General features: G+C 38.9%; 1 protein-coding gene across 1 annotated transcript in view; it reads right to left on the reverse strand.

Moving 5' to 3' along the window:
• HNMT (histamine N-methyltransferase) overlaps window positions 1-26840 on the reverse strand; it is a 42418-nt gene extending 15578 nt beyond the window's left edge. The window contains exons 1-3 of the mRNA XM_068969117.1: window positions 26704-26840; window positions 17132-17184; window positions 1973-2080 (exon numbers count right to left, since the gene is read on the reverse strand). Of these exons, the coding sequence (XP_068825218.1) occupies window positions 1973-2080; window positions 17132-17184; window positions 26704-26840 (298 nt within the window). The remainder of the gene's footprint in view (window positions 1-1972; window positions 2081-17131; window positions 17185-26703) is intronic.
• Between the last annotated feature and the right edge of the window lie 749 nt (window positions 26841-27589).

Consider the following 27589-nt stretch of genomic DNA (forward strand, 5'->3'; position numbering starts at 1 on the left):
GCTCAAACTACTGCACAATTGCACTCATCTCACATGCTAGTAAAGTAATGCTCAAAATTCTCCAAGCCAGGCTTCAGCAATACGTGAACCGTGAACTTCCTGCTGTTCAAGCTGGTTTTAGAAAAGGCAGAGGACCCAGAGATCAAATTGCCAACATCTGCTGGATCATGGAAAAAGCAAGAGAGTTCCAGAAAAACTTCTATTTCTGCTTTATTGACTATGCCAAAGCCTTTGACTGTGTGGATCATAATAAACTGTGGAAAATTCTGAGAGAGATGGGAATACCAGACCACCTGACCTGCCTCTTGAGAAATCTGTATGCAGGTCAGGAAGCAACAGTTAGAACTGGACATGGAACAACAGACTGGTTCCAAATAGGAAAAGGAGTACGTCAAGGCTGTATATTGTTACCCTGCTTATTTAACTTATATGCAGAGTACATCATGAGAAACTCTGGGCTGGAAGAAACACAAGCTGGAATCAAAATTGCTGGGAGAAATATCAGTAATCTCAGATATGCAGATGATACCACCCTTATGGCAGAAAGCGAAGAGAAACTCAAAAGCCTCTTTATGAAAGTGAAAGTGGAGAGTGAAACAGTTGGCCTAAAGCTCAACATTCAGAAAACAAAGATCATGGCATCTGGTTCCATCACTTAATGGGAAATAGATGGGGAAACAGTGGAAACAGTGTCAGACTTTATTTTGGGGGCTCCAAAATCACTGCAGATGGTGACTGCAGCCATGAAATTAAAAGATGCTTACTCCTTGGAAGAAAAGTTATGACCAACCTAGATAGCACATTGAAAAGCAGAGACATTATTTTGCCGACTAAGGTCCGTCTAGTCAAGGCTATGGTTTTTCTTGTGGTCGTGTATGGATGTGAGAGTTGGACTGCAAAGAAGGCTGAGCACCGAAGAATTGATGCTTTTGAAGTGTGGTGTTGGAGAAGACTCTTGAAAGTCCCTTGGACTGCAAGGAGATCCAACCAGTCCATTCTGAAGGAGATCAGCCCTGGGATTTCTTTGGAAGGAATGATGCTGAAGCTGAAACTCCAGTACTTTGGTGACCTCATGCGAAGAGTTGACTCATTGGAAAAGACTCTGATGCTGGGAGAGATTGGGGGCAGGAGGAGAAGAGGATGACAGAGGATGAGATGGCTGGATGGCATCACGGACTCGATGGACGTGAGTCTGAGTGAACTCCGGGAGTTGGTGATGAACAGGGAGGCCTGGCGTGTTGCAATTCATGGGGTTGCAAAGAGTCAGACACGACTGAGCGACTGGACTGAACTGAACTGAAGTAAAATTTGATTGTGACATAGCCACACTTGTTAGTGTATGGATTGTCTCTGGCTGTCTTTGGTGTTCAGTGGTAGAGCTAATTAGTTGTGACAGGGATCGTGTGGATTAGATGGTTAGATAGCATCACCGACTCAATGGACATGAATTTGAGCAAACTCTGGGAGATAGTGGAGGACAGAGGAGCCTGGTGTGCTGCAGTCCATGGGATCACAGAGTCAGAAACGACTTAGTGGCTAAACAGGTGGCCTAAGTCTAAAATACTTACTATTTGGCCCTTTTCAGAGAAAAGTTTGCTGATTCTTACTGTGACCAATTATGCATAAGCTTTTAGGGTAAGGTTTCTGTTTAAATACCTCTCAATGAATTAATGACTGTCTCTAAAATAAACATCAAAAACAATGGTTTATGACCAGGGGATGGATGGCGAGACAATTAAAAAAAAAAAAAGGATTCTATTTAGTATTAATATTCTGAGGTGTTTAAGTCATGCCTGCCAAGAAAGTAACTAGGTTCTTCTCTCAATAAGCTTACAAAGAATGTACCAGAGTAATTATGTTGTTAGTGACTGAAGGGATGCATGTGGGATGACAAGCCTTTCAGAATAGGATTTGATATACAGCACCATAAGCAACTGAGTGCGCACATACACACATCGTGGGTTATAAGTACCTTTGTACTTGGTGATTTGTTCAGCACTTGGTTCAACAACTTCATTGATGATATGAACTCCTGGGTACTGAGCTTGCACTTTGGAGAGAATTTGAAGATCAATTTCACCTAGAAGAAAAGCATATAGAACAGTTCACCTTGGCCCAGAAAGAAAAGAATACAATAGAATAGAATAGAATATTTTCAACTACTTTACTATCTCTAGGAAAGTCCAGCATAAATAAAGTAGAATACTCAGCTGTTGCTCTGACACAGTGTTTATGATGAAGAACAACTAGGTTACAAATGTGTTTTGAGGAGGGTTATGATTGCCACAATAGGAAAAGGAGTATGTCAAGGCTGTATATTGTCACCCTGCTTATTTAACTTATATGCAGAGTACATCATGAGAAACGCTGGACTGGAAGAAACACAAGCTGGAATCAAGATTGCTGGGAGAAATATCAATAACCTCAGATATGCAGATGACACCACCCTTATGGCAGAAAGTGAACAGGAACTAAAAAGCCTCTTGATGAAAGTGAAAGATGAGAGTGAAAAAGTTGGCTTAAAGCTCAACATTCAGAAAACAAAGATCTTGGCATCTGGTTGCATCACTTCATGGGAAATAGATGGGGAAACAGTGGAAACAGTGACAGACTTTATTTTTTGGGGCTCCAAAATCTGCAGATGGTGACTGCAGCCATGAAATTAAAAGACGCTTACTCCTTGGAAGAAAAGTTATGACCAACCTAGACAGTATATTCTAAAGCAGAGACATTACTTTGCCAACTAAGGTCCGTCTAGTCAAGGCTATGGTTTGTTCAGTAGTCATGTATGGATGTGAGAGTTGGACTGTGAAGAAAGCTGAGCACTGATGAATCGATGCTTTTGAAGTGTGGTGTTGGAGAAGACTCTTGTGAGTCCCTTGGACTGCAAGGAGATCCAACCAGTCCATTCTGAAGGAGATCAGCCCTGGGATTACTTTGGAGGGAATGATGCTAAAGCTGAAACTCCAGTACCTTGGCCACCTGATGTGAAGAGCTGACTCATTGGAAAAGACTTGGATGCTGGGAGGGATTGGGGGCAGGAAGAGAAGGGGATGACAGAGGATGAGATGAGTGACTGAACTGAACTGATGATTGCCATTCATTCATTCATATTTTTGTTGTTGTTCAGTCAGTCATGTCCAACTCTTGGCGAAACCATGGTTGGCAGCACACCAGGCTCCCTGTCCTTCACAATCTCCTGGAGCTTGATCAAACTCATATCCATTGAGTCGGTGTTGCCACCCAACCATCTCATCCTCTGTTGTCCCCTTCTCCTCCTGCCTTCAATCTTTCCCAGCATCAGGGTCTTTTCAAATGAGTCAGGGCAAAGTATTGGAGTTTCACCTTCAGCATCAGTCCTTCCAAAGAATATTCAGGACTGATTTCCTTTAGGATGGACTGGTTGGATCTCCTTGCAGTACAAGGGACTCTCAAGAGCCTTCTCCGACACCGCAGTTCAAAAGCATCAATTCTTCAGCACTCAGCTTTCTTTGTGGTGCAACTCTCACATCCATACATGACTACTGGAGAAAAAAACAAACAAACGTAGTTTTGAATATATGGACCTTTTCTGGTAAAGTAATGTCTCTGTTTCTTAGTATGCCTTCTAGGTTGGTCATACGTTTCCTTCCAAGGAGCAAGTGTCTTTTAATTTCATGGCTGCAGTCACCATCTGCAGTGATTTTGGAGCCTGAGAAAATAAAGTCTGTCACTGTTTCATTGTTTCTCCATCTATTTGCCATGAAGTAATGGGACCAGATGTCATGATCTTAATTTTCTTAATCTTTTGAATGTCTTGTTTTAAGCCAGCTTTTTCACTCTCCTCTTTCACTTTCATCAAGAGGCTCTTTAGTTCCTCTTCATTTCTGCCATTAGGGTTGTGTCCTCTGCATATCTGAGGTGCTTGATATTTCTCTTCACAATCTTTATTCCAGCTTGTGCTTCATCCATTCCCGCATTTCACATGATGTATTCTGCATAGAAGTTAAATAAGCAGGGTGACAATATACAGCCTTGACGTACTCCTTTTCCTATTTGGAACCAGTCTGTTGTTTCATGTCCAATTCCAACTGTTGCTTCCTGACCTGCATATAGGTTTCTCAAGAGGCAGGTCAGGTGGTCTGGTATTCCCATCTCTCTCAGAATTTTCTACAGTTTGTTGTGATCCACACAGTCAAAGGCTTTAGTGTAGTCATTGAAACAGAAGTGGTAAACTATATTTAATACCTTTTATTGTATTATACAATTGCACTCATCTCACACACTAGTAAAGTAATGCTCAAAATTCTCCAAGCCAGGTTTCAGCAATACGCGAACCCTGAACTTCCAGATACTCAACCTGGTTTTAGAAAAGGCAGAGGAACCAGAAATCAACTTGCCAACATCCGATGGATCATCGAAAAAGCAAGAGAGTTCCAGAAAAACATCTATTTCTGCTTTATTGTCTATGCCAAAGCTTTTGACTAGACAGCATATTAAAATACAGAGACATTACTTTGTCAACAAAGGTCCATCTAGTCAAGGCTATGGTTTTTCCAGTAGTATGTATGTATGGATGTGAGAGTTGGACTATAAAGAGAGCTAAGCACTAAAGAATTGATGCTTTCGAACTGTGGTATTGGAGAAGACTCTTGAGAGCCCTTGGACTTCAAGGAGATCCAACCAGTCCATCCTAAAGGAGATCAGTCCTAGGTGTTCATTGGAAGGACTGATGCTGAAGCTGAAACTCCAATACTTTGGCCACCTGATGCCAAGAGCTGACTTATTTGAAAAGACCCTGATGCTGGGAACATTTGAGGGCAGGAGGAGAAGGGGACGACAGTGGCTGAGATGGTTGGATAGCATCACCGACTCAATGGACATGGGTTTGGGTGGATGCTGGGAGTTGGTGATGGACAGAGAGGCCTGGCAAGCTGCGGTTCATGGGGTCCCAATGAGTCAGACACATACTGAGCAACTGAACAAACTGACTGACTTACAGTAAAATCTAAGATGCTATTGATTATAGGATAAAAATAACGCTTCTTTTATATCACTAAGTCATAAAATAAAAACAACTCTGTCAATTGTAATTGTAAGATTTCACCAGCTGGAAGATATATACCAATCTGTGATATTAAAATATGAAAAAAATATGCTGTAGAATTGATAAATTAGGCTAGATCAGAATTATATAAAATATATTGGGTATAAAAGAAGGATAAAAATTGTATGAGACATGTGCCCTCAAAAACATCATGTTCTCGTAGAAAAGACAGACATGCAAAGAACCCTGACTTGGGTAGGGCCACGGAGGGAAGAAGGAAGGAAATGGTGATGGAGAGGATAAAACAAGAGGCCAGAGAGTTGGAAAGCTGCATGGCAGACCACTCTTGAGCTCTGTGTTACAGGGTAAGTGGAAGTTAGTCTGGGGACTTTGGGGAAATGGAGATTGCAGGCAGAGGACAGGAACTGAAATTGTATATGTGGGACTGCTGGCAATTTAGTGTTTTAGAATGTGTAGGTAAGGCAGGGCCTCCAGGAAAGAGGTGATTCCAGAGAAGTAAATGGAAAGGAGGTTATGGCAAAATAGATATTTATTCATTCACTCATGTACCAGTGATTCATTGATTATTTTACAGTGTGCCAGGCACTACACCAGGCAAATGATAAGAGGAGCAAATAAATACCTGCCCTGAGCAAACTTCAGCCTGTAGGTGACAATGTGAGAGAGACTGTGGTAAGTTGGATAGACTTGAATTCCACCCCTGTCTGATCCACTGACTTGGTATTACGACCTTCAGCCACTTGCTTTCTCTCTCCAAACTGTATTTTCCTCATCGGAAAAACAGCAATAATGATAGTACATAATTTATTGGGTGTGAGGATTAAATGAGACAATGTGCATAAAGCACACTGCAAAAGAGGGTTGGCACCTAATAAAGGTTAGCTGTTCATTATTTTTATTGTTATCATTGAGTCCTTCTCTTTAAAAATCTCTCTTCTTTCCCTATTACTAATGCCTCCAAATTAAGTTTTGCACTTTTATTCTCTTAGTTATGATGTTGACCTTCACTAAAATACTTATGTGCTGGCAAGACTAGCATATGAAAATGACACTAGTCTTTAACATTTTGGCATAAATGGCATTAACAGAACCTTTCCAAGGTTAGATATGGCAGGTGAAAAAGAGGCATAGGTCATAAGACTGAGCAGGCTGGAAGAAGGAGATGAGGAAGATAAATCAGGAACAAAAGATGCCTGACTAGGAGAAGGGAGTTGTCTAATGGTATAATGAATGTCCCTGGTACTGGTGATGGGAGTAGGTGGGGATTAGGGTAGGGAGGAAGTAGGGGAAGGATGCTAAAGTGGAGAATGAAGAAATCTATGTGACAGTTTTCTCCAAAGCTGGCCTGATCAACTTGAAACCTTTTAATTCTTCCTTAAGTTCCACTGCCAGAGGTTTCAATTATATGTCCCTCTTCAAATATAGGCATGATGTGTTTCAAATATGGCCCATATGAAAGCAAGATATAATCACAAAAAATATCTTACTGTAAAACTAAGTAAAACAAGCAAAGGCTTGATTCCAATGAGTTTATTAAAGGGTATCAAGGACTCAAATGCTACTCTGAGCAAGTGAGCAACTTTGATCATCAATCACTGAAAAGCACGTGAAGGGTTAACAGACTATAGTACCATGAAAATGAAAGTGAAAATCACTCAGCTGTATCTGACTCTTTGTGACCGAATGGACTATACATTTCATGGAATTCTCCAGGCCAAAATACTGGAGTGGGTAGCCTTTCCTTTCTCCAGGGGATCTTCCTAACCCAGGAACTGAACCCAGGTCTCCCTCACTGCAGGCAGATTTTTACTAGCTGAGCCACAGGGGAAGCCCAAGAATACTGGAGTGGGTAGCCTATCCCTTCTCCAGCAGATCTTCCCAACAGGGATCAAACCGGGGTCTCCTGCATTGCAGGCGGATTATTTTACCAACTGAGTTATCAGGGAAGTACCATAAGCCAGCAGTAAGGGATTCAAACAATGGGGGAAAAAAGGAAGAAGATCATTTGTTCTTTTTCAACTGAATCCTTCTGAGTAGGGGCCATAATAATATGAATGTGTTTCAATATTAGATATTAATCACCCTATATATGCTTTTAAAGAGCACACAACATGCTGGACTTGCCTGGTGGTCCAGTGGTTACAAATATGTCTTCCAATGCAGGGGACATGGGTTTGATCCCTGGTTCAAGAACTAAGATTCCACATTTCCTGGGGTGGCTGAGCCCTCATGCTATAACTACTGAAACCTATGCACTCTGGAGCCCAAGTTCTGCAACAAGAAGAAGCCACCACAATGAAAACCCCATGCACCACAACTAAAGAGAAGCCTCCACACAATGCAGGTAGAGCAAGCCCGTGTACCACAATGAAGACCCAGTGCAGCAAAAATAAATGAATTAATTTTTAAGAAAGAGCACACAAGCCAAATTATCATGCTGAAAGAATGGGGGAAGGTAACTGGAAGTGACTCAATCAAATAATTCAGAAATTCTCAGCAAATTCAGGGGTAAACAGAAGAAATGTAGAAGCCAGCAGCCTGCTGCTTTTATTGTGTATAACAAAGCCTTCTGGGAATCTTAACTTTCAGGTCCAGAAAACCACATTTAAGGGGGATAAAGCAATACTTTATTCATTTTATTGTTGATGAAAAATAAAATAATGAACATTTCATTGTTCATTGTATGGTCAATCTCTGTTCTAATATGGTCTCTTATTACTTAATGATGACTCTCACAATTGTAGACTACTTATTGTTGACATCCTAAGCTTTTAGGCCAACAGCTGTTTCAGTTAGTTAGATAAAACCTTGCTGTGTGTTTCTAGTTTTGGAACAAAATCTGCAAAGTTTTCCATGACAAATGGAAAATTATAGTGATTAAACAACTTTATTCCCATATTCAATCTTCCTGTGTTTCCTTTTTCTTTCTCCCTCACCCTCACTTCCTTTTGTGTCTTCCAAAGCAAATCAATGATTTTGGAGTCTTGGCATTTTATGTTGATGTAACTGATTTTCTCAGTTTATCAATAAGCAAAGCTTGAGCAAAGTTAGGAAATCCTAACATGTGTTGGCATGAATCAGAAATTATTTTCTATTAGCCTGGTTTGTGTTTTTGTTTTTGTTTTTCTCTTCTGTTCACTCCTGTGTTACTTTCTATCAAACAGAATATGCTGACTTTTTTATTTGGAAAGTTAAATGAAAACTAAAATTTTTAAATTGCCTTCTTGCAAACCTCTTTCCTTTGCATTACCCTGTCCATCAAATCAGCCACAACTTTAGAATGACTTCCCATGTCTCCTTTCTGACCTACGTTGAGTGTTTCACTTAATTTTACAGTCAGATATTTTTGTGATTATATCTTGCTTTCATATGGGCCATATTTTAAACACATCATGCCTATATTTGAAGAGAGATATATAATTGAAACCTCTGATAGTGAAACTTAAAAGAAAAAGTTCAAAAATACTGAGGCAGAAATTGTTAGACAGTATAGGACTTTGAGACCTCACTTCCCTTTTTTTAATTTCAATTTTTGTCTTCTCAAGTAAGCATCTCACTTCTTTAACCTAAAGCTAAACTCTTTGTTCCCGTTTCTAGACATTCAGAAGAATGCTTCCCTGGTCTGGAGGGTCGTAATACATTCAGACCCAGGACAAGACAATCATTAACTGCTGTTCAGTTTATCAAGGAAAAAGAACTCCAGGTGGACCGCTAACTCATAAACATACATCTGGTCCCTAAATGATGGTCTGGAGTCTTGAGAACGGGTCAAGGGATGGCAACACAATGTCTGGGGAAACTGAGAAACTGGGAACCAAAAGAAAGCCACAAAAATGACAAACTAGATACTGCGACATTTAAACTGACTGGTCAGAAATCACATGCATCTGGCCCCGAACCAACCAAATACAAACAGATCAATTCTAATAAAGACATACACTACCGTTATCTGCACCTTTTGGGGTGCTTCACTCCTTCTCAGTGTCTGTGCTCAGAGTTTTGCCTCTCTATCCTTTAAAATTAACTTTGCCTGTATGTTTACAAATTTTTAGAATTCATTCTTCAGCTCCAGGTCCATGAACAGAACTTGGTTTCCCATTTCAATAGGGAAAGGGTGGAGTCCAGACAACTTTTCATTTCCTGAATTTCAAGGATATACTTAATAAGATAGCAGAGGAATGTTGCCTTTTTGCTTAAAATCCAAGGTCATTGGATTAAAAAGGGAAAAAAAAAAAGTAAAAGTTAGAGGCTATAAAGAGACAAAATTGGACTCAAATTTAGTATTCAATGGAAATATGCAAATTTGTTAATATCTCTGCCCTTTACATATCTCTAAATTAGGGATAATATGGTCTATGCTGCAGGTCATTGTAAATGTTAAAGGCATTATATGGATATAATTTACCACAGCTCATGATATATAGTAATAATTCAATAAGTTGAAGCTACCATATATGAATTCAACAAATACTTTTAAGCACCTACTAAATGCTAGGTTCTAATCACTGGAGATACAGCAATGAATAAAACAGGCCAAAACATTCAACCTTTATGGATGGTGATAAGTCCTAAAACCAAGGGAAAAAAGAGCCAGGGGAAGCCATGATGGGAGAGTTCGTGATTTTCAATTGTGTGATCATGTAAGCTTCCTGGGAAAGGTGATATTGAAGAGAAGTCTCAAGGAGGCTGGGAAAGAAGGAAATGAAGATGTGCCTTTCTAAATGGGCAGCTCCATAATAAAAAGACAATTTGAAAGAGCACTCATCATGTATTTATGATGGCTTGTCTTTCTGACTGAGCTACATTAAATGAAACACAAAGCCCAGCTGGAGAACCCTGAGGCTATGCCCCAAATAAAAACATCCTCCAGGTCAAGAAAATGGAGGATTAAAGGCTAGTCACAGTATCTCCAGCCATTTGATTTCCATCTACTCTAGCTTCATTTCTCACATCAAAATATATATGAGTTCTTTAGATAATCAGCAGGAAAAAATTTATTCTATTACATGTTGCATTAAGATTACGATCTTCCTTGTTCCCTCTACCAGAATATCAGGCACACACACACAGAGAATTGTCTCTAGGGAGAAAAATTGCCCAGATAACTCTCTGCTTAGTGATGAAAAATAATTTCTGCTATGAGTTTGCAACCAGAGCAAAATCGGACTTGATTTTGAGCTGCAGTGCAAAAGATAAAACATTACTGATGAGATCCCTTTTCTTGTCTTTTTCTTTTCCCTCTCCCTTTCTGTGTCTCTCTCTCTTGCGCCCCTCACCCCCTGCAACTCTCTCCCTCCCCCATACTCTCTCTCTCTCTCTCTCTCTCTCTCTCTCTCTCTCTCTCTCTCTCTCTCTCTCTCTCTCTCTTTTCTCCACCCACCTCTACACTGGGAACCTCAGTATGGAGGCAGTTCTGTTGGTATGGAAAGATGAGAGTAGAATATTAAGATAGCTGGAGAGTCTCAGGAAGGGGATTATAAATATAAATTCTGAGTGGAAAAGGGCATTGCCATTTGCTTTCGTGTCTTCTGGCTGTTGGCCCAGGAAGAATACCGCCTGAATGCTTTGCAACTGCAGAAGAAAACCCTTACTACCAAAATATTCTCTGAGACACAAACTTAAAGAAAATGTCCCAAAGGGTTCTGAACATTGAGGTGTAGTGATATTCAACAAACAACTCAAAAAAAGATTAAATTTTGCCTTACCTTTCAATTTACATTTTTTAAATACTACTTACCCATTTCTATCAGTTTGCTATTGTTAATAGAGACAAAGCCTCGAAGACCCTGGGTTTTGACCCCCAATCTCTAGGACTGCTCCCCCCAACCTCCTTGTGGCATATAAGATTAGGATGGAAATGAGAGTGGAAATAGACAACCTACACCAGGGCTATATGACTGTGTGTGTTAAATCACAAAATTTTATTCACTAGTTTATGTCAGGTAGGAGCACATTCACCAACTAAGAGAATGCATCCTAAACTGGCATAAGAACTGGGCAGACACAAATCTGTCCCTCAGCAAAATTACAGATAGCCACATGCCATGAACTTTCTAAGCACATCGTAAATAGCCAACCTGTAAATGAAAAACATTAAAATGCTGGCAGAAAGAAATGCGGACCTACCATATTGCTTTCTTCCTATTTCACCTGTATCAGGCCATTACTACATTCTTATTGTGCATTCTTATTAATTGTAAGGCTGCACGACTGAGTTTATTTGCTTTTCTAAGTGTACAGTCATTTAATCTGCAGATAATGATACTTTTGTCTTCACTCTGCTCATTAAACCCTGTTTTCCTGCTTCAGGCCTTATTGAATTAGCCAAAACAATCTTGTTTACTTTGGTTTTAATGACAGTGGTGCCAATATTGTAGTATTATGCTCATGCCTCTCAATTCTGTAGTATACCTGTCTTTAACAATACTTCACTCAAAGTTTTAAATACAATACAGGTAAACTATTTTGGTAAACTTACATATGGAGAATAGTTTATTTTAAAATAGCATAGTTATGAATACCTATAAGAATACTTTACATCTAAGGCCCCCAATTATCTGAAGTAGACAGCCCTACATCCTACAGGTTAATAATTAACTAGAACCCAAGTCCATATCCTTCTGGTTGTGAAGGAAATGCTGTACATAAGTGAACCAGTTTTACTCAGGTCAAGTTATAAAGCAGTTCAAATCCAGACTGAAAATAATCTGCATGCCTAGAAGTTCTATTTGAATTTCACTTCTTTAGTATAACCAAAAGTGGTGCCACACCACTCTTTCTAGAAGGTTACTCATAAGATCATAGGTTTACTGGACTGAAAGCACCTTTAGTAGCCCAACTACCCAACATGTCAGTGCCTGAGTCCCTTGAATAGCATATGTGAAAAGTATTTTTCCAGCCTAAGCTAATACTCCTAACATGACAGGTAGCTCTTTACATCCAAAGATACGTGCTTTCAGAAGTGAAAGCATATATCTTGATCATTTATAAACTCTAATACTGAACAACAACAAAAAACTTTCTCTTTCAACCACTGGCTCTTTACGGCCAAATATTCTGTGATTTGCTTAATAGGAAATATCTGAAGATGGCAATAAGCATATTCAAATACTTTTTTTTTTTCAGGCAAAAAAATCCTGCATTTCCTTGTATTTCCTCAATCATTCCTTAGTTGCTGATGTAGACTGGCGGCTTACCTGAGGACACTGGAAACATTAACCTTTGCTTTCTACCAGCTTCTGCTTCTAAACTGGATAGACCAGCTTTTCCAGTTCTTGCCTTAATTACATTCATTTCAACTTCTATTCACCTCGCTTAGAAAATTAAACTTCAGGGTCACCTTAACATGTCATTTATGAAAGAAAACAAGATTAAAAATCTGATAAAATTAGATTTCCAAATAGCTGGTCCTTACTAAATACCCAGTCTCTCTTTTGCCAAGTCAATAATTAACTTTTATATCTGTTTAGTACAGTTTGTTGGACTATTGTTGTTTTAGTTAAGAGACCTAGGTTTTATTCTTTCTTGATTGTTCTCAGGTTTTTAGTTTGTAGAATGAGGGTGTTGATGATCTCTAAATTCTCTTCTATATTTTAATCTCTGTCTTATTGTTGATGTTTATATGTCATAGAAGAAAACCACCTAACCCCTCTCAACATGTCAGCATAATTATTATCAGAAAAATTATATAAGAGGGTCCATACCACCTGTATTTCATATGTGAGTTGCTTCAGTGGATTGAACAACTTTGTATAAATGTAAACACTATTATATAAGGTATGACAGCTGATTTGGTACATAATAGGTTAATAAAAAGAAGTAGAAAGCTGGATACAATGAGATTATTTAAGTTACAGTCCTGTTTAAACCTAATAAAATTTTCTGGCATTTGAACATAAGAATTGAACAATGAAACAGATAAAATGATTCTCCTTTTAGCAGAGCCCAGAGCAAGAACACATTGCCCATTACTGCTTTCTGGAACATTTTTCCAGGCATAAGTGTGTGCACTGCAAATTAATAGCACTCTCCCTTACCAAAAAGAATATGGGTTTCTTTTTCTCTATGTACCATCAAACATAAAGACAATACTCATTAAAGGCTGAATAATAGCTCCATTGGGTAGTTTAATTTTAGGAAGCATCAATGTTGACAATGGACCAAAAAGCATATTCTGTAAGGTTTAGAATACAATGTGGTTCCTCTCAATATCTAAAAACAGTTGCTGAAATCAGCACGACACAAATGCTCTGATACCTCAAATAAAGCATTCCCACTGCGCACTTTATTTCATTAAAGCACACAAACTCATGCACATATACAACTTTACACTTCCTTATTTTGCCTCTGGGCTTCCCTCATAGCTCAATTAGTAAGAATATGCTTGCAAGGCGGGAGACCCAGGTTCTATTCCAGGGTCAGGAAGATCCCCTCGAACAGAAAATGGCAACCCACTCTAGTCTTCTTGCCTGGAGAATCCCCTGGACAGAGAAGCCTGGCAGGCTACAGTCAATGGGGTCTCCAGAGTCGGGCACGACTTAGTGACTAAACCACTACCCTCATTTGGCCTCTGTAAAAACTCCATGGTCTGTATTTCTGTACATGATTTTTTGTCTCCTGATTTCCTCCCTTTGAATACCCATAGTATTTATTTCAAACATTCTCCTAACAGTAAACGTAATCTATGAATAATAATGTTGCTTATTAACTGTGTTTTATTGATGTGGTAGATCAGTTATGGGTAACACCAAAAAATTTTCCACCAATTTCCTTTCTTTTGAACTGCACAGAGCCTTAATAATTGGTTGGTTTCTGAACTGAATTGCCAAATACCTTTTTCAAAATTCTTACATTCTTCCTCAGATTATGAAATCCCTCTCCACCCAAATACCAATCGAGTTAGTGGTAAAGAACTTGGTTGCCAATGCAGAAGATGTAAGAGACGTGAGTTTAATCCGAGTCAGGAAGATCCCCTGCAGAAGGGCATGGCAACCCAATCCAGCATTCTTGCCTGGAGAATCCTATGGATAGAGGAGCCTGGTGGGCTACAGTCCATAGGGTCATAAAGAATCAGACACAACTGAAGCAACTCAGCAACAACAACAACAAATAGAAAAGACAGAAGACAGAAAGGGTGCATAGCACCCCTACTCATGGTTCTGAGACGAAAATCAAATAGGTCCCCAAACAGCATGAACATTAAGTAATATAAATGCCGGAATCTGATTTAAGAAAGTTTTTAGTTTGTTTCTTTCGGTAGATTTTTTTTCATTGTGATGGTAAGAAGTGGTAGCACCATTGTGAATGCAGAGAGAATATTTGCATTAAATATATGGAGAATATGATCTAGAGGTGCCTAGGCATCCAGGAAGAAAACATCTAGGAAGTGAAAACAGAGAGGCTCATAAGCTGAGACGGGAGCAGAACCCTGTAAGATGCATTAGAGCAGGACACAAGGTATAAGGCAGGGCCAATGACCTTATCTACTGGGGATTGGAGTTCAGCAGTGGATTTTTAAGGATACTTAGCCACAGGATAATGCAAAATCTCAGGAACACTGTAGATCCTGAAACATGCAGGGAGACCATTTCTCTAAGGCAAGGACAGAAAGTTCCTCACTATATAATAAAGTGTGTTTCTTCTGCACACCCAGTACTTGCATTTAGTCAATGACAAACTATTAGATAAGTATCTCCCAGTTGGTATATAAACACTCAAACTAACTGAGTGGGGTGTCCTTTCCCTTTAAACACCTTTCTTCTCTTTCATGCCAAGGGCTTTTAGACCTAGGGATTTTAAGTGTATTACTTTTGATTTCATATCTTACTCGAGCAGTGAGAGCTAAGTATTTACAGCTTGAATTTCTCTTGCAGTTCTTATGTTTTTGATCAGTGTCTTATGAAGAGTGACCTTAACGGGCACCCATATTCCCCTCAAGGCAGAGCTTGTTATTAATACAATGTTAAGGTTCAGTCAGAAGAACACCAAGCATTACTCCCTCTGTTCTGAAAAGTTCTCTATATTAGCCCCTATTTGCACCTTTATGTAAGGAATCACTGTGTAGGGCAAATGTTCCTTTCTCTAGATAGCTTATAAGCATCTGGATAAATTTACATTAGAAATTCAATTAACTTTATATTAAAAGGTCAATTAACTTGGCCATGGTAGAGACTGTTTTTAATTACTTTTCCTTGTAGGGCTTCTCTTCTTGTCCAAGCACAAGTGACACTATCAAATGATAAGTCTCATTGCCTGTGGTGGCCTTAAATTCATATGCAAAACACACTGGAAATGACTGTCTTGGTTAAATGAATTAATAGGACACTCTTTGAGCAATTCATCAATCTTATAATCCTTAAGACATAAAATATCACAAGCAATAATAGAGTATTTTAGCTTAAACACAATGTATTAGATCATTCATGACAGTATCTTTCATTACCTGTCCTTGTTGGTTTCTGTTTTCTTGCTGAAAGATGATAATAAAGTAAAACTACTTTAACAGTCAGTCCTTATTACATTATATCACAGTGTATTTTATGAAAAATGAGCACTAGATGACATAAAAAACTATCCTATTCCATTGGAGGGCTCTTGGTTATCTTTGTGTTAAGATGTGTTGTGTTGCCATAACTGAACTCACTCATGTAGGATTAGAACAATTACACTTAAGAGACTCAAGAAACCACTATTTAACACTGTGTGACAAGTGGTAATGCAGTGTTCACTTGTTACCAAGTGGTAACCTTTACTAACCATCACTCCATGATTGTTTTAAAATAAAACAATAATAAGGATCTCAACACATACATAATATATATGACTCTATATTATTATATATGAATACATTATATAACATAAATAATATGACTATATATTATGTTAATATATATTATTATATATACTATATGTGTTATCATTATATTAACTCAGACTTTCAGATGACTAGCAATTTAAATCAAACACTACTCAAGAGTTTGATATGTGGCAAAGTCTGGAGATAAATTTTCTTATTTTGTAGAAAGGACCTACCTGCACCTTATAAAAGCAGTTTATAAACTTATCTGTATAAATCTCACTACAACCTATGAGACATAATTCGTTGCCCCCATTTTACTGATGGGCAAACTGAAGCTTATGTTTTAGCCAGGTTCACACAGAGTATTAGTGGCAGAGGTAGAAACTACACCCTCATTAATCTGCCTATCCAGACCTCCCATTTCCCCTTGGATAAAAGCACTGGTTCTAAGTTGTGAGACCATGAACTGCTTATGAAAGGGAGTTGCGGAGTGTGCTGAATGCTGAGAGGGCAGCTGTGAACCTGAGTCAGAGGAAAGGAATGGCTTAGGCCACGGCAACTCAAAGAGTGGGGCCACAAGGGGGTAAATTCACTATGTCATGAAGCATACTTTTCTCCATAGTGATGCTTTCTCAATGAAAGGAGCTGTGTATTGATTTACATTCTAGGGCATGCTTGTCTCCTCATGCACCAGCAACAGTTTGCAAACCACTAACCCGTCTATGGATCTTGTTTAAATGGCACAAACTTAAGGAATGTCTTTTGAAATTTTCCTTTACTATGAACAGTTAAATCATCTGGTTCAATGTCATCTTCAAAATTATTCTATGTTTTTCCATGCTTTTTATATGTTTGAAAAAATAAAATCATACTTATCCCTATTACAAATAATAATGAAATCTGATGTCCTAGACCCCATAAATATATGGGGACATTAATCTTAGTTGAAGTGATATGGCACTCATTAGTTTTAATAAACTAATCTCTTCCAAAAGTGAAGGAAAATGGCTTTTCTAAAGAACAAACAAAATTGCCATCAAGCAGCATGATGTTTGGTGGTTTAGCCGCTAAGTCATGTCCGACTCTTGAGAACCCATGGACTGTAACCAGCTACCCAGGCAAGAATAGTGGAGTGGGTTGCCGTTTACTTCTCCAGGGGATCTTCCCAACCCAGGAATCGAACTCAGGTCTCCTGCATTTGCAGGCAGATTCTTTACCGACTAAGCTATGAGGGAAGTTCATGATGTCTGGAGTGAAATACAAATTTTAAAATGCATTGTTCATACCTGCACCACCGCCAATGCTTAGAATCTTAATTTCAGATTTTGTGTCTCCAATCCTGAAAAAAAGATTATATAGTTTAAGAAAAATGTGCCAGGAAGTTTATAAAATCTGATTATCAAGTCCAGTTGAAGAGAACAGATGAAAATTACAGTGAACAAAAATTAGGCCAATATGAAAGGTGTTGATCATTTCAAAGATTATATTGCTGTCTTTACAAATCTTTGGAAGTAAAGATTCCACTCATTAACAGTCTTAAACTGGGAGACTTTTAGAAATAGCACTATAGACATCTCAGAGGTAGGAAATAACATTTGTTTAAGGACTGTTCAGAGAATAAAAGCAGAAAAAGTGACCTTTGAGTCTGGTCATTATAATAAGCCATTCATTGTAAATGGGCTTCCCTCGTGGCTCAGAGGATAAAGACTCCACCTGCAATTCAAGAGACCTAGGTTCAATCCCTGGGTTGGGAAGATCTCCTGGAGAAGGGAATGGCTACCCACTCCAATATTCTTGCCTGGAGAACTCCATGGACAGAGGAGCCGGGTGATCTACCATCCATGGGGTCTCAAAGAGTTAGACATGACTAAGTGACACACACTTCTTTCACTGTAGATGGGAGAAAAGCTAAGGTGATTCATACTGTCTCTATGATAGTTGCCTTCTTTCCTTCCTCTTGCTAACTTCCTTTCAATAAACAGATGTTAATTAAACATTTATTATGTGCCTGTCCTAGGCACTGATATATAAACATGAGTAAAATACTACTTTTCTCTCAAGTTGAATTTTGAGATAATAAAAGCCAAGTTTATGACTCTGTATAGGAATAGAGTAGACTTGATGGATTGGGATGTGATAGTAGGACTTTCTTTAGACTGATGTAAAAAAAAAAATTTTTTTAAATAATGGGTCAGAAAAAAGTAGGAGATGCACAGTGACTGCCACATGTTTCCAGTGTGGATGACCAGGTATTGAAAAAGAAGCTGGGGGATGTAATTTTATGACATTTATATGTTTTGTCAGTTTTTTGTTTGTGTTTTTAGGGTTTTGATAAATCTGAATTCAGCAGATATTTGAATATGCAATACTGAAGTTGGGTAGAAGAGAGATTTGGATCAATGATGTATTCTGGAGAATTATCATAGAGCAATGGTCAAAATTAAGAGAACAGAGTCTATCTCGCAAGAATATTGCAAAGAGAATAATAGTGGTATCATGACACAGTACCAGGTTTTAAAAGTAATGGGATAATGGGGGAACACACAAAGAAGACACAGAGGGAAACAGGAAAGCTCAGAGAGGTGATGGGAGAATTAGAGAAGGAAAAAAGCCAATGATAGTGTCAGAGGCATAAGAGTGTACAACTAAATAATAAAAAAGAAGACAACTCTTCATTGAATTTGGCAATATGAATATCTGATAACAGCAGCTTTAAAGGAAGTTGAGAGCTGGAGTCAGATGGCAGTGGGATTAAAAGTGAAATTGGTAAAGAGAAAGAAGATATAGAGATTTTTGAAAAAGGATGAAAGAGTGAAAAGGAAAAAGAGGAGACTGGAGGGGAAACGTGAACTGAAAGAATGGTGCTTGTCTGTGTTTTAGGCTGCTAAACAAGCTAGGTTTTTGGCTAAAGTCCGGAGCCTACCAGAGAGACAGGAAGAACACAGATTCAACCAGGGTTCTTAAAAATACTAGAAAGCATAGAGTCAAGAACATCTGTGAATGAGTTGCCTTCCTCAGTTGCCTCTAATTATCTTCCAACTCATGATCACAAGTCTTAATATACCCATCCCTGTCTGTGCACTTGACTAATTCTTGAAGATGCTTCTATCTGTGGGTAGAATAGTGAGGTTACAGAGCAGAGCACCTAGGCACATAGGTTGAAATTGTAGCTTACTAATATGTTACCTTGAATGAATTATTCTCTGTACCTTTATTACTAAGAAATAGTATAATAATACCTCCTACCATATAGGGTTATAATTATAGTATCTGCTTTTTGAAAGAGTTGTGAGGATTAAGTGACATAATTTATGTGAATCCTTTAGAAATGTGTCTGCACATGACAAGTACCCAACTTATTATTGTTCTAAGCACAGCTATGTAATTTGCATGAATCGTTTTTCTGAATTTTTATTATTGAAATACAGTTGATTTACAACATTGTGTTAATTACCGTTATAGAGCAAAGTGATTCAATTATACATTGATACATGCATTCTTTTTTATATTCTTTTCCATTACTGTTTATCACAGAATATCAAATATAGTTCTCTGTATTATATGACCATGTGGTTTATGAATTCTGTATATAAAAGCTTACATCTGCTAACCCCAACCTTCTGCTCCAGCCCTCCCCAAATCCCTTCCCCCTTGACAACCACAGTCTGTTCTCTATGGCCAGGATTCTGTTTCTGTTTCATAGATAGATTCACTTGTGCCATTTTTTAAATGCCACATATAAGAGATCTCATATGCTATTTGTCTTTCTCTTTCTGATTCACTTCACTTATAATCTCTAGTTGTATCCATGTTACTACAAATGGCATTATTTGGTTCATTTTTATGGCTGAGTAGTATTCCACTGTGTGTATACACCACATCTTCTTTAGTCATTCATCTGTTGATGGACATTTAGGTTGTTTCCATGTCTTGGCTATTGTGACAAGTGCTTCTCTGAACATAGAAGTGCACGTATCATTTCGAATTATGGTTTGGTCTGGATATATGCCCAGGGGTGGGATTGCTGGAATTATATGGTAATTCTGTTTCTAGCTTTCTGAGGAACTTCCACACTATTTTCTATAGGGGGGGCACAAGCCTACATTCCTACCAAGAGTGTAGCAGGATTTTCTTTTCTCCACATCTTCTCCAGCAATTGTCATTTGTTGACTTTTTAGTGATGGCCATTCTGATCAGTGTGAAGTGGTACGTTATTTTAGTTTTGATTTGTACGTCTCTAAGAATTAGTAATGTTGGGCATTATAACTTGCACCTATTGGCCATCTCTTGTAGGGTCACTGCTCCTTTCTCCTGGGTCCTAGTGCACACAAGGTTCTGTTTGTGCCCTTGCAGAGTCTGTTTCCCCACTCCTATGTAAGTTCTAGTGGCTCTATGATGGGTTAATGGTGACCTCCTCCAATAGGGCTTATGCCAAACCCAGGTCTACTGACCCAAAGCCCCTGCCCCTACAGCAGTCCTCTGCTGACCCATACCACCTCAGAAGACACCCAAAGTTCTGCCTCAGTCTTCGTGGGGAAATCTGTATGCAGGTCAAGAAACAACAGTTAGAACTGGACATGGAACTACAGACTAGTTCCAAATTGGGAAAGGAGTATGTCAAGGCTATATATTGTCACCCGGCTTATTTGACTTCTAGGCAGAGTACATCATGAGAAATGTTGGACTGGATGAAGCACAAGCTGGAATCAAGATTGCTGGGAGAAATATCAATAACCTCAGATATGCAGATGATACCACTGTTATGGCAGAAAGTGAAGAACCAAAGAGCCTCTTGATGGAAGTAAAACAGGAGAGTGAAAAAGTTGGCTTAAAATTCAGCATTCAGAAAACTAAAGTCATGGCATCTGGTCCCATCACTTCATGGCAAATAGATGGGGAAACAATGGAAACAGTGACAGACTTTATATTTTGGGGCTCCAAAATCACTGCAAATGGTGACTGCAGCCATGAAATTAAAAGACGCTTGCTCCTTGGAAGAAAAGCTATGACAAACCTGGACAGCTTATTAAAAAGCAGAGACATTACTTTGCCAACAAGGTCCATCTAGTCAAAGCTATGGTTTTTGCAGCAGTTATATATGGATATGAGAGTTGGACTATAAAGAAAGCTGAACACTGCAGAATTGATGCTTTTGAACTGTGGTGTTGGAGAAGACTCTTGAGAGTCCCTTGGACTGCAAGGAGATCCAACCAGTCCATCCTAAAGGAAATCAATCCTGGATATTCATTGGAAGGATTGATGCTGAAGCTGAAACTCCAACACTGGCCACCTGATGTGAAGAACTGAGTTATGTGAAAAGACCCTGATGCTGGGAAAGATTGAAGGTGGGAGGAGAGGGGGATCACAGAGGATGAGATGGCTGGATGGCATCACTGACTCAATGGACATGAATTTGAGTAAACCTTGGGAGTTGGTGATGGACAGGGAGGCCTGGCATGCTGCAATCCATGGGGTTCCAAAGATTCAGACATGACTGAGCAACTGAACTGAACTGAACTGAACTGATTGGCCATCTCTAGTAACTCAGAAGGTTAAGAATCTGCCTGCAGTGTGGGAGACCAGGTTCGATCCCTGGGTTGGAGGATCCTCTGGAAAAGGAAATGGCAACCCACTTCAGTTTTCTTGCCTGGAGAATCCCATAGAGAGAGGAGCCTAGTGGGCTACAGTGCATGGGGGTGCAAAGAGTCAGACAAGACTGAGCAACTAACACTTTAACACTTTTCATCGGACATCTGTAATGAATTAACCCTTTGAATTCTTACAACACCTCTGTGAGTTAGACAATACTGTTATTCCATTTCATGTAGTATGATGATACCTAAGAGTTATTGAAAAGTTGCTATTTTCCAGGCAAGGTTCTAAATGCATTACATGTGACAACAATCAGTTCAGTTCAGTTCAGTCACTCAGTCGTGTCTGACTCTTTGCAACCCCATGAATCGCAGCACCCCAGGCCTGCCTGTCCATCACCAACTCCCGGAGTTCACTCAAACTCATGTCCATCGAGTCAGTGATGCCATCCAGCCATCTCATGCCCTGTCATCCCCTTCTCCTCCTGCCCCCAGTCCCTCCCAGCATCAGAGTCTTTTCCAATGAGTCAACTCTTCCCATGAGGTGGCCAAAGTACTGGAGCTTCAGCTTTAGCATCAGTCCTTCCAAAGAAATCTCAGGGCTGATCTCCTTCAGAATGGACTGGTTGGGTCTCCTTGCAGTCCAAAAGACTCTCAAGAGTCTTCTCCAACACCACAGTTCAAAAGCATCAATTCTTCAGCACTCAGCTTTCTTCACAGTCCAACTCTCACATCCATACATGACTACTGGAAAAACCATAGCCTTGACTAGATGGACATTTGTTGGCAAAGTAATGTCTCTGCTTTTCAACATGCTATCTAGGTTGGTCATACTTTCCTTCCAAGGAGTAAGCGTCTTTTAATTTCATGGCTGCAGTCATCATCTGCAGTGATTTTGGAGCCCCCCAGAATAAAGTCTGACACTGTTTCCCCATCTATTTCCCATGAAGTGATGCGACCAGATGCCATGATCTTCGTTTTCTGAATGTTGAGCTTTAAGCCAGCTTTTTTACTCTCCACTTTCACTTTCATCAAGAGGCTTTTTAGTTCCTCTTCACTTTCTGCCATAAGGGTGGTGTCATCTGCATATCTGAGGTTATTGATATTTCTCCCAGCAATCTTGATTCCAGCTTGTGCTTCTTCCAGCCCAGCATTTCTTATGATGTACTCATGATGACAACAATAAGCTACTATTTATAGCTATATACTATAGCCCTCCTCACTCTGCTCTCTACCCCCAGACAGGTGATTGAATAATTCTTCCCTGAGGAAATAACCCATCTCACCAATAAACTTATCTATATTGGTACCTGAGAATCCTCCATCAAGAGCTAAGTCCACATCTAATTACTACAACAAGTCAGCTGCTCAACATACTATTTCAGTACGTACACAAAGAGGATTGGAACCAATTTTCAATGCCTCATTATTTAACTGGATGGACAACCAAGGCCTATCAGGTAGTTGGGGAGCTCTCCTAACATGGTGGTGGTGGTGGTTTAGTCATTAAGTCATGTCCAACTCATTACAACCCCATGGACTATAGCCTGCAAGACTCCTCTGTCCATGGGATTTCCCAACCAAGAATACTGGAGTGAGTTGCCATTTCCTTATCCATGGGATCTTCTCAACAGAGGGGTTGAACCAGGGTCTTCTGCTTTGCAGGTGGTCTCAAGCATTGCAGATTGATCCTTTACTGACTGAGCTAACAGGAAAGCAATGACAGAGAGACCAGAAGAAACAGAAAAGGTGAATTCAGAAGAAACATGCAGAAAGCAGAGGACAATTTTATAACAGATAAAGGAAGGTAGACTATCTATGAAAGATGAACAAGATGCTATAATAAAGGAATATTCTTGGAAATTAAAAACACTATACTGAACAATAGAGGGCTGAAAGATAAAATTGGGAGCAACTGGAAACAGAAGAAAATTAGAGAATTGATTTAGGAGGTCCTCTGTTTGATGAATAAAAGTTCCAGAAAGACAAAAAAAGAGGGGAGGAATGATTAAATAATACCAAAACTTCCCTGAACTGAAGGATCTGAATCTTAATTGAAATGGCCCAGGGACTACACACAAAAATGGGTGAAAAACACCTACACCATAAATTATTATCTTAAAATTTCAGAATATTAGATATAAGAGAAGATCCTAAAAAAGAACCAAAAACAAAACACAGTAGCAAAAGGTCACAAGCTAAAGATGAAGAATTTGAATGGCATTAGGTTTCTCAGTAGTAACTTTAGTGGCTATGGCGGTGGTTTAGTCGCTAAGTCGTGTCTGATTCTTGCAATCCCATGGACTGTAGCCTGCCAGGCTCCTTTGTCCATGGGATTTTCCAGGCTAGAATACTGAAGTGGATTGCCATTTCTTTTTCCAGAGGATCTTCCCAACCCAGGAATCAAAACTGGTCTCCTGCATTGCAGGCAGATTCTTTACCAACTAAGCTATGAGGGAAGCCCTCTAGTGGTTATAAGACCATGGAAAAATATCTTTAAATTTCTGGTATAAAATCATTTTCAGTGCAGAGTTTTATACCCTAACTATCTAACTCTAACAAAGATGAGCAGAAAGAAGGCATTTTTAAACATACAAAGTCTCAAAAAATTTACTTCCCATGCACTCTTTCTTAGAAAGCCCTTAAAGGATTAGCATGGGGTTAAAAGATTAAAGAAACCAAGAAAAACACAGCATGGAATCCAGAATTAGAGAATTTAGTACTGGAGAGAGGAGAAGAGAATTTCTATAAGGTGAATAAATTCCCTTATCAGGCCAAAAGCAAATCAAGCCAAACTGGAAAAAAAAGAACAGAAAGGTCCAGAAACAATGTTCCCATGAGGAAAAATTAACAGATTACTTGATCTGTTGGAATATGTTGAGAGATTAATATTTCTGTTTGGGGTATAAATAGTGACAGGTACATAGAAAACTAAGAATATAAACTAAAATCAATAGGTAACTAGGAAAAACAAAAAGTTATACATGAAATGAAATGTAATGATAGTATAAATGCATTGTTCAGTTATGAGTAATATGTACAGACAAAATGATATGATATAAACTAATAAAAATTTAGACATATGTAAGGTATATATGCATGTATAAATACACACACATATATATACATGCTATATATGTACATATATATATTGTATTGACATGGTGGGGAGAGAGATGTGCATGTTTATTTAGCACTTTTAATACATCAAAATTAAGGAAGAGAATAACATGTTATTTAGAATTAGGAAAGAAAATTCCATAAGAAATAACTAATAATTTCACAATGTTGAAAGTCATTGTCTCTATAGAGAGCATGAATCAGGAATGGGAGTGGTTAGGGCAGGAAACCACTATTTTTGTTGTTGTTGTTACTGTAAACTTTTCAGAATCATTTGACTTTTTAAAATATGAGCACATCTTGCTTTAATAAAATTGAAAAATTAAGCAGACATGTTGCCTATTGATAACCGATAAACAACTTTAAGTAGCAGTTTTGAAAGTCCTTTAGCTAAATTTCATTTCACATCACCTTCAGAAAAAAAATTACTTTAAAATGATTCAGATGATTTCTAATTGGATATTACCACTATAAGGCAAACTTAGTTAAGGATCTGCATAACCACAGACTAGAACACAGATGCTTAGTACTGCAAAAGAACTCAGAAATCAACTCATTACCTTTAATTTTGGAAATGAGCAAAAAGACCCAAAGAAACTATAATTTGTTTTTGGATTAAAAATTGTTTATTTGCTGTCTGCTTTGATTTTTGCTCTATTTTCCTATTGTATGTATGCTCAGTCACTCAGTCATGTCCAACATTTTACAATTCCGTGGACTGTAGCCCACCAGGCTGCTCTGTCCATGGAATTTTTCCAGAATACTGGAGTCGGTAGCCATTTCCTCTTCTAGGGGATCTTCCCCACACAGGGATCAAATCTGTGTCTTCTGCATCTCCTGCATTGGCAGGTGGATTTTTTACCACGGCGCCACCTGGGAAGTCCTATTATCCTATTATTTTTTAAAATATAACACTCAGTTTTTTGTTTTTGTTTTTTTATCTTTTTATTTTTTTTTTATTTTTATTTTTTTTAAATTTTAAAATCTTTAATTCTTACATGTGTTCCCAAACATGAACCCCCCTCCCACCTCCCTCCCCATAACATCTCAGTGGGTCATCCCCATGCACCAAACCCGAGCATGCTGTATCCTGCGTCAGACATAGACTGGCGATTCAATTCTTACATGATAGTATACATGATAGAAAGCTCAGTTTTAAAAAAATTGAAAACTGAACCATGACAAATAAAAGATAGAAAAGGAAACAAAATTCCATATATTATACACCCAACAATGTCTTCTCTAGTCAGGCAGATTTAACTGCCCTGGTGAAAGAATTTCAGGCCTATAACAGAAAAATCCAGCAGAAAGACTAAAATATCAGTTGTTGGTGGTGGTGGTTTTTTTTTTTTTTTCGCTGTTGCAAATTGTATCCACAGTCATTTTTCCCAGTTTTCCATCATTATTTCCTGAAGCAGAGTCAGGTTACAGCAATCCGCCCCCAGATAGGTGATTTGATTATCTTTACCATGTGGAATCTGTTACTCTCATAATGCTTATCAGCTCTGGCACAAATTGAACACATTAATCACCAAAAAAAAAAAAAAAAGCAGTCTGCCATAAGGATAAGAACTAGTGAGTTTCATTGATAATGGAAAAATGCTTTGGTAGGGCCACATTGTTAATATTAACTTGAAAGTAAAAAGACAATTTTTCTTTTGGAGAGTGGTAACTATGATAATGGATAAGGAAAATGAATTTAAAGGGGTGTTAGAAGAATTGAGAGGCATCCACTCAATCCCCAGGGGTAAACAGTATTTGGTAATTATTTGATTCTAATTCAAAGAACACTAGACTCTGGGATTTTTTGAAACATAAAATTTGGAGGAGGGCCGAAAAATCTCATCTGAAAGATTTGGATCTTATCTTTTCCCAAAGGAACGTGAATTTGTGCCTTCAAAGGGTTAAGGCTTATCTCCGAGCAGCTTGAAATCCGCACAAATCAGAGCTTTTGAATGTTTCTAGTGATCGGCTAACTGAAACGCGGCAGACGGGGTGCAGGGCCGCTCGGGGACAAGCCGAGCTGCTATCAGTTCCCCTTATCCCGCAGCCCAGCCTGCCGCCGCGCATGACCCATCTATCACTGCACAGAGCGCGCCCAGGCTTTTCCCTTGCACAAAAGACGGCCTGTTTTCTGTTGCTGTTACCTTGCTATTATGCCCGGCAGCTTCTTGTCCATGAATTCCTGCATACACTGGTGCTCCGTGGAACTGCTGAGAAACCTCCGGAAAGACTCAACATATCTGCTGTGGTCAGTAAACAAGCTCCTCATGGAAGATGCCATTTTTGGTTTTCTGAGAGACAGGGAGGGAAGGGACGTTTAACTTCCTTCCTTTCCCTTCCTAGTTCCTTCTTTCTCTCCTCACTCCCCACTGGGTTCTTTCCAGAAAAAAAAAAAAAACAAAAACAAAAACACAAACCCTACAACAGTCTTGCTTTGAACTGAAAGTGCTGGCAAGGCTGGGTGTGCAAAAGCTGATACTAAGTCAGTATTTGCACAGGACTGTGCCCCTGAGACTTCACCGGGCCACAGTTATCTTTTTTTTTTTTTTTAATTTTTAAAAATATAAATTTATTTATTTTAGGCCACAGTTATCTTAGAAGAAAAGGAGGTGGTAACAGAGAGCAGTAAATCCACTGCTGAAACTTGCTTTACAACTCAAGTTCAGAATGTTGTAAAAGCAGACAACATTCAGATCCCTTCCTGTTTTGGCAGCAGCTGCCTCCGGTAAGTTCCCCGTGGGAAAGTGGCCACCAAAGCAGTAACCACACTGACAGAAGAAACAGGCCAGTTCAAGGCTTTCCTTCTCTTCTAGAGACAGCTGCTGAATCTGTGACAAATGATTGTCATCTCCCTCCAGGCCTGCTGTAGGAGAGTTTCCTGCCTTCACACCCCAGCACATTTAAACTTGAAACTCTGCCGCACTTCTTCAGGTGCTGGTTAGTTTGTTGTGATTCAGGAACGGAGCTTTTGGATTGGCCATAAAGGTCATTCAGGTTTTTCCATAAAATGTTATACCAAAACCCTAAGTG

This window comes from Capricornis sumatraensis, chromosome 3 (assembly GCF_032405125.1).
Source record: "Capricornis sumatraensis isolate serow.1 chromosome 3, serow.2, whole genome shotgun sequence".
NCBI lineage: Eukaryota > Metazoa > Chordata > Mammalia > Artiodactyla > Bovidae > Capricornis > Capricornis sumatraensis.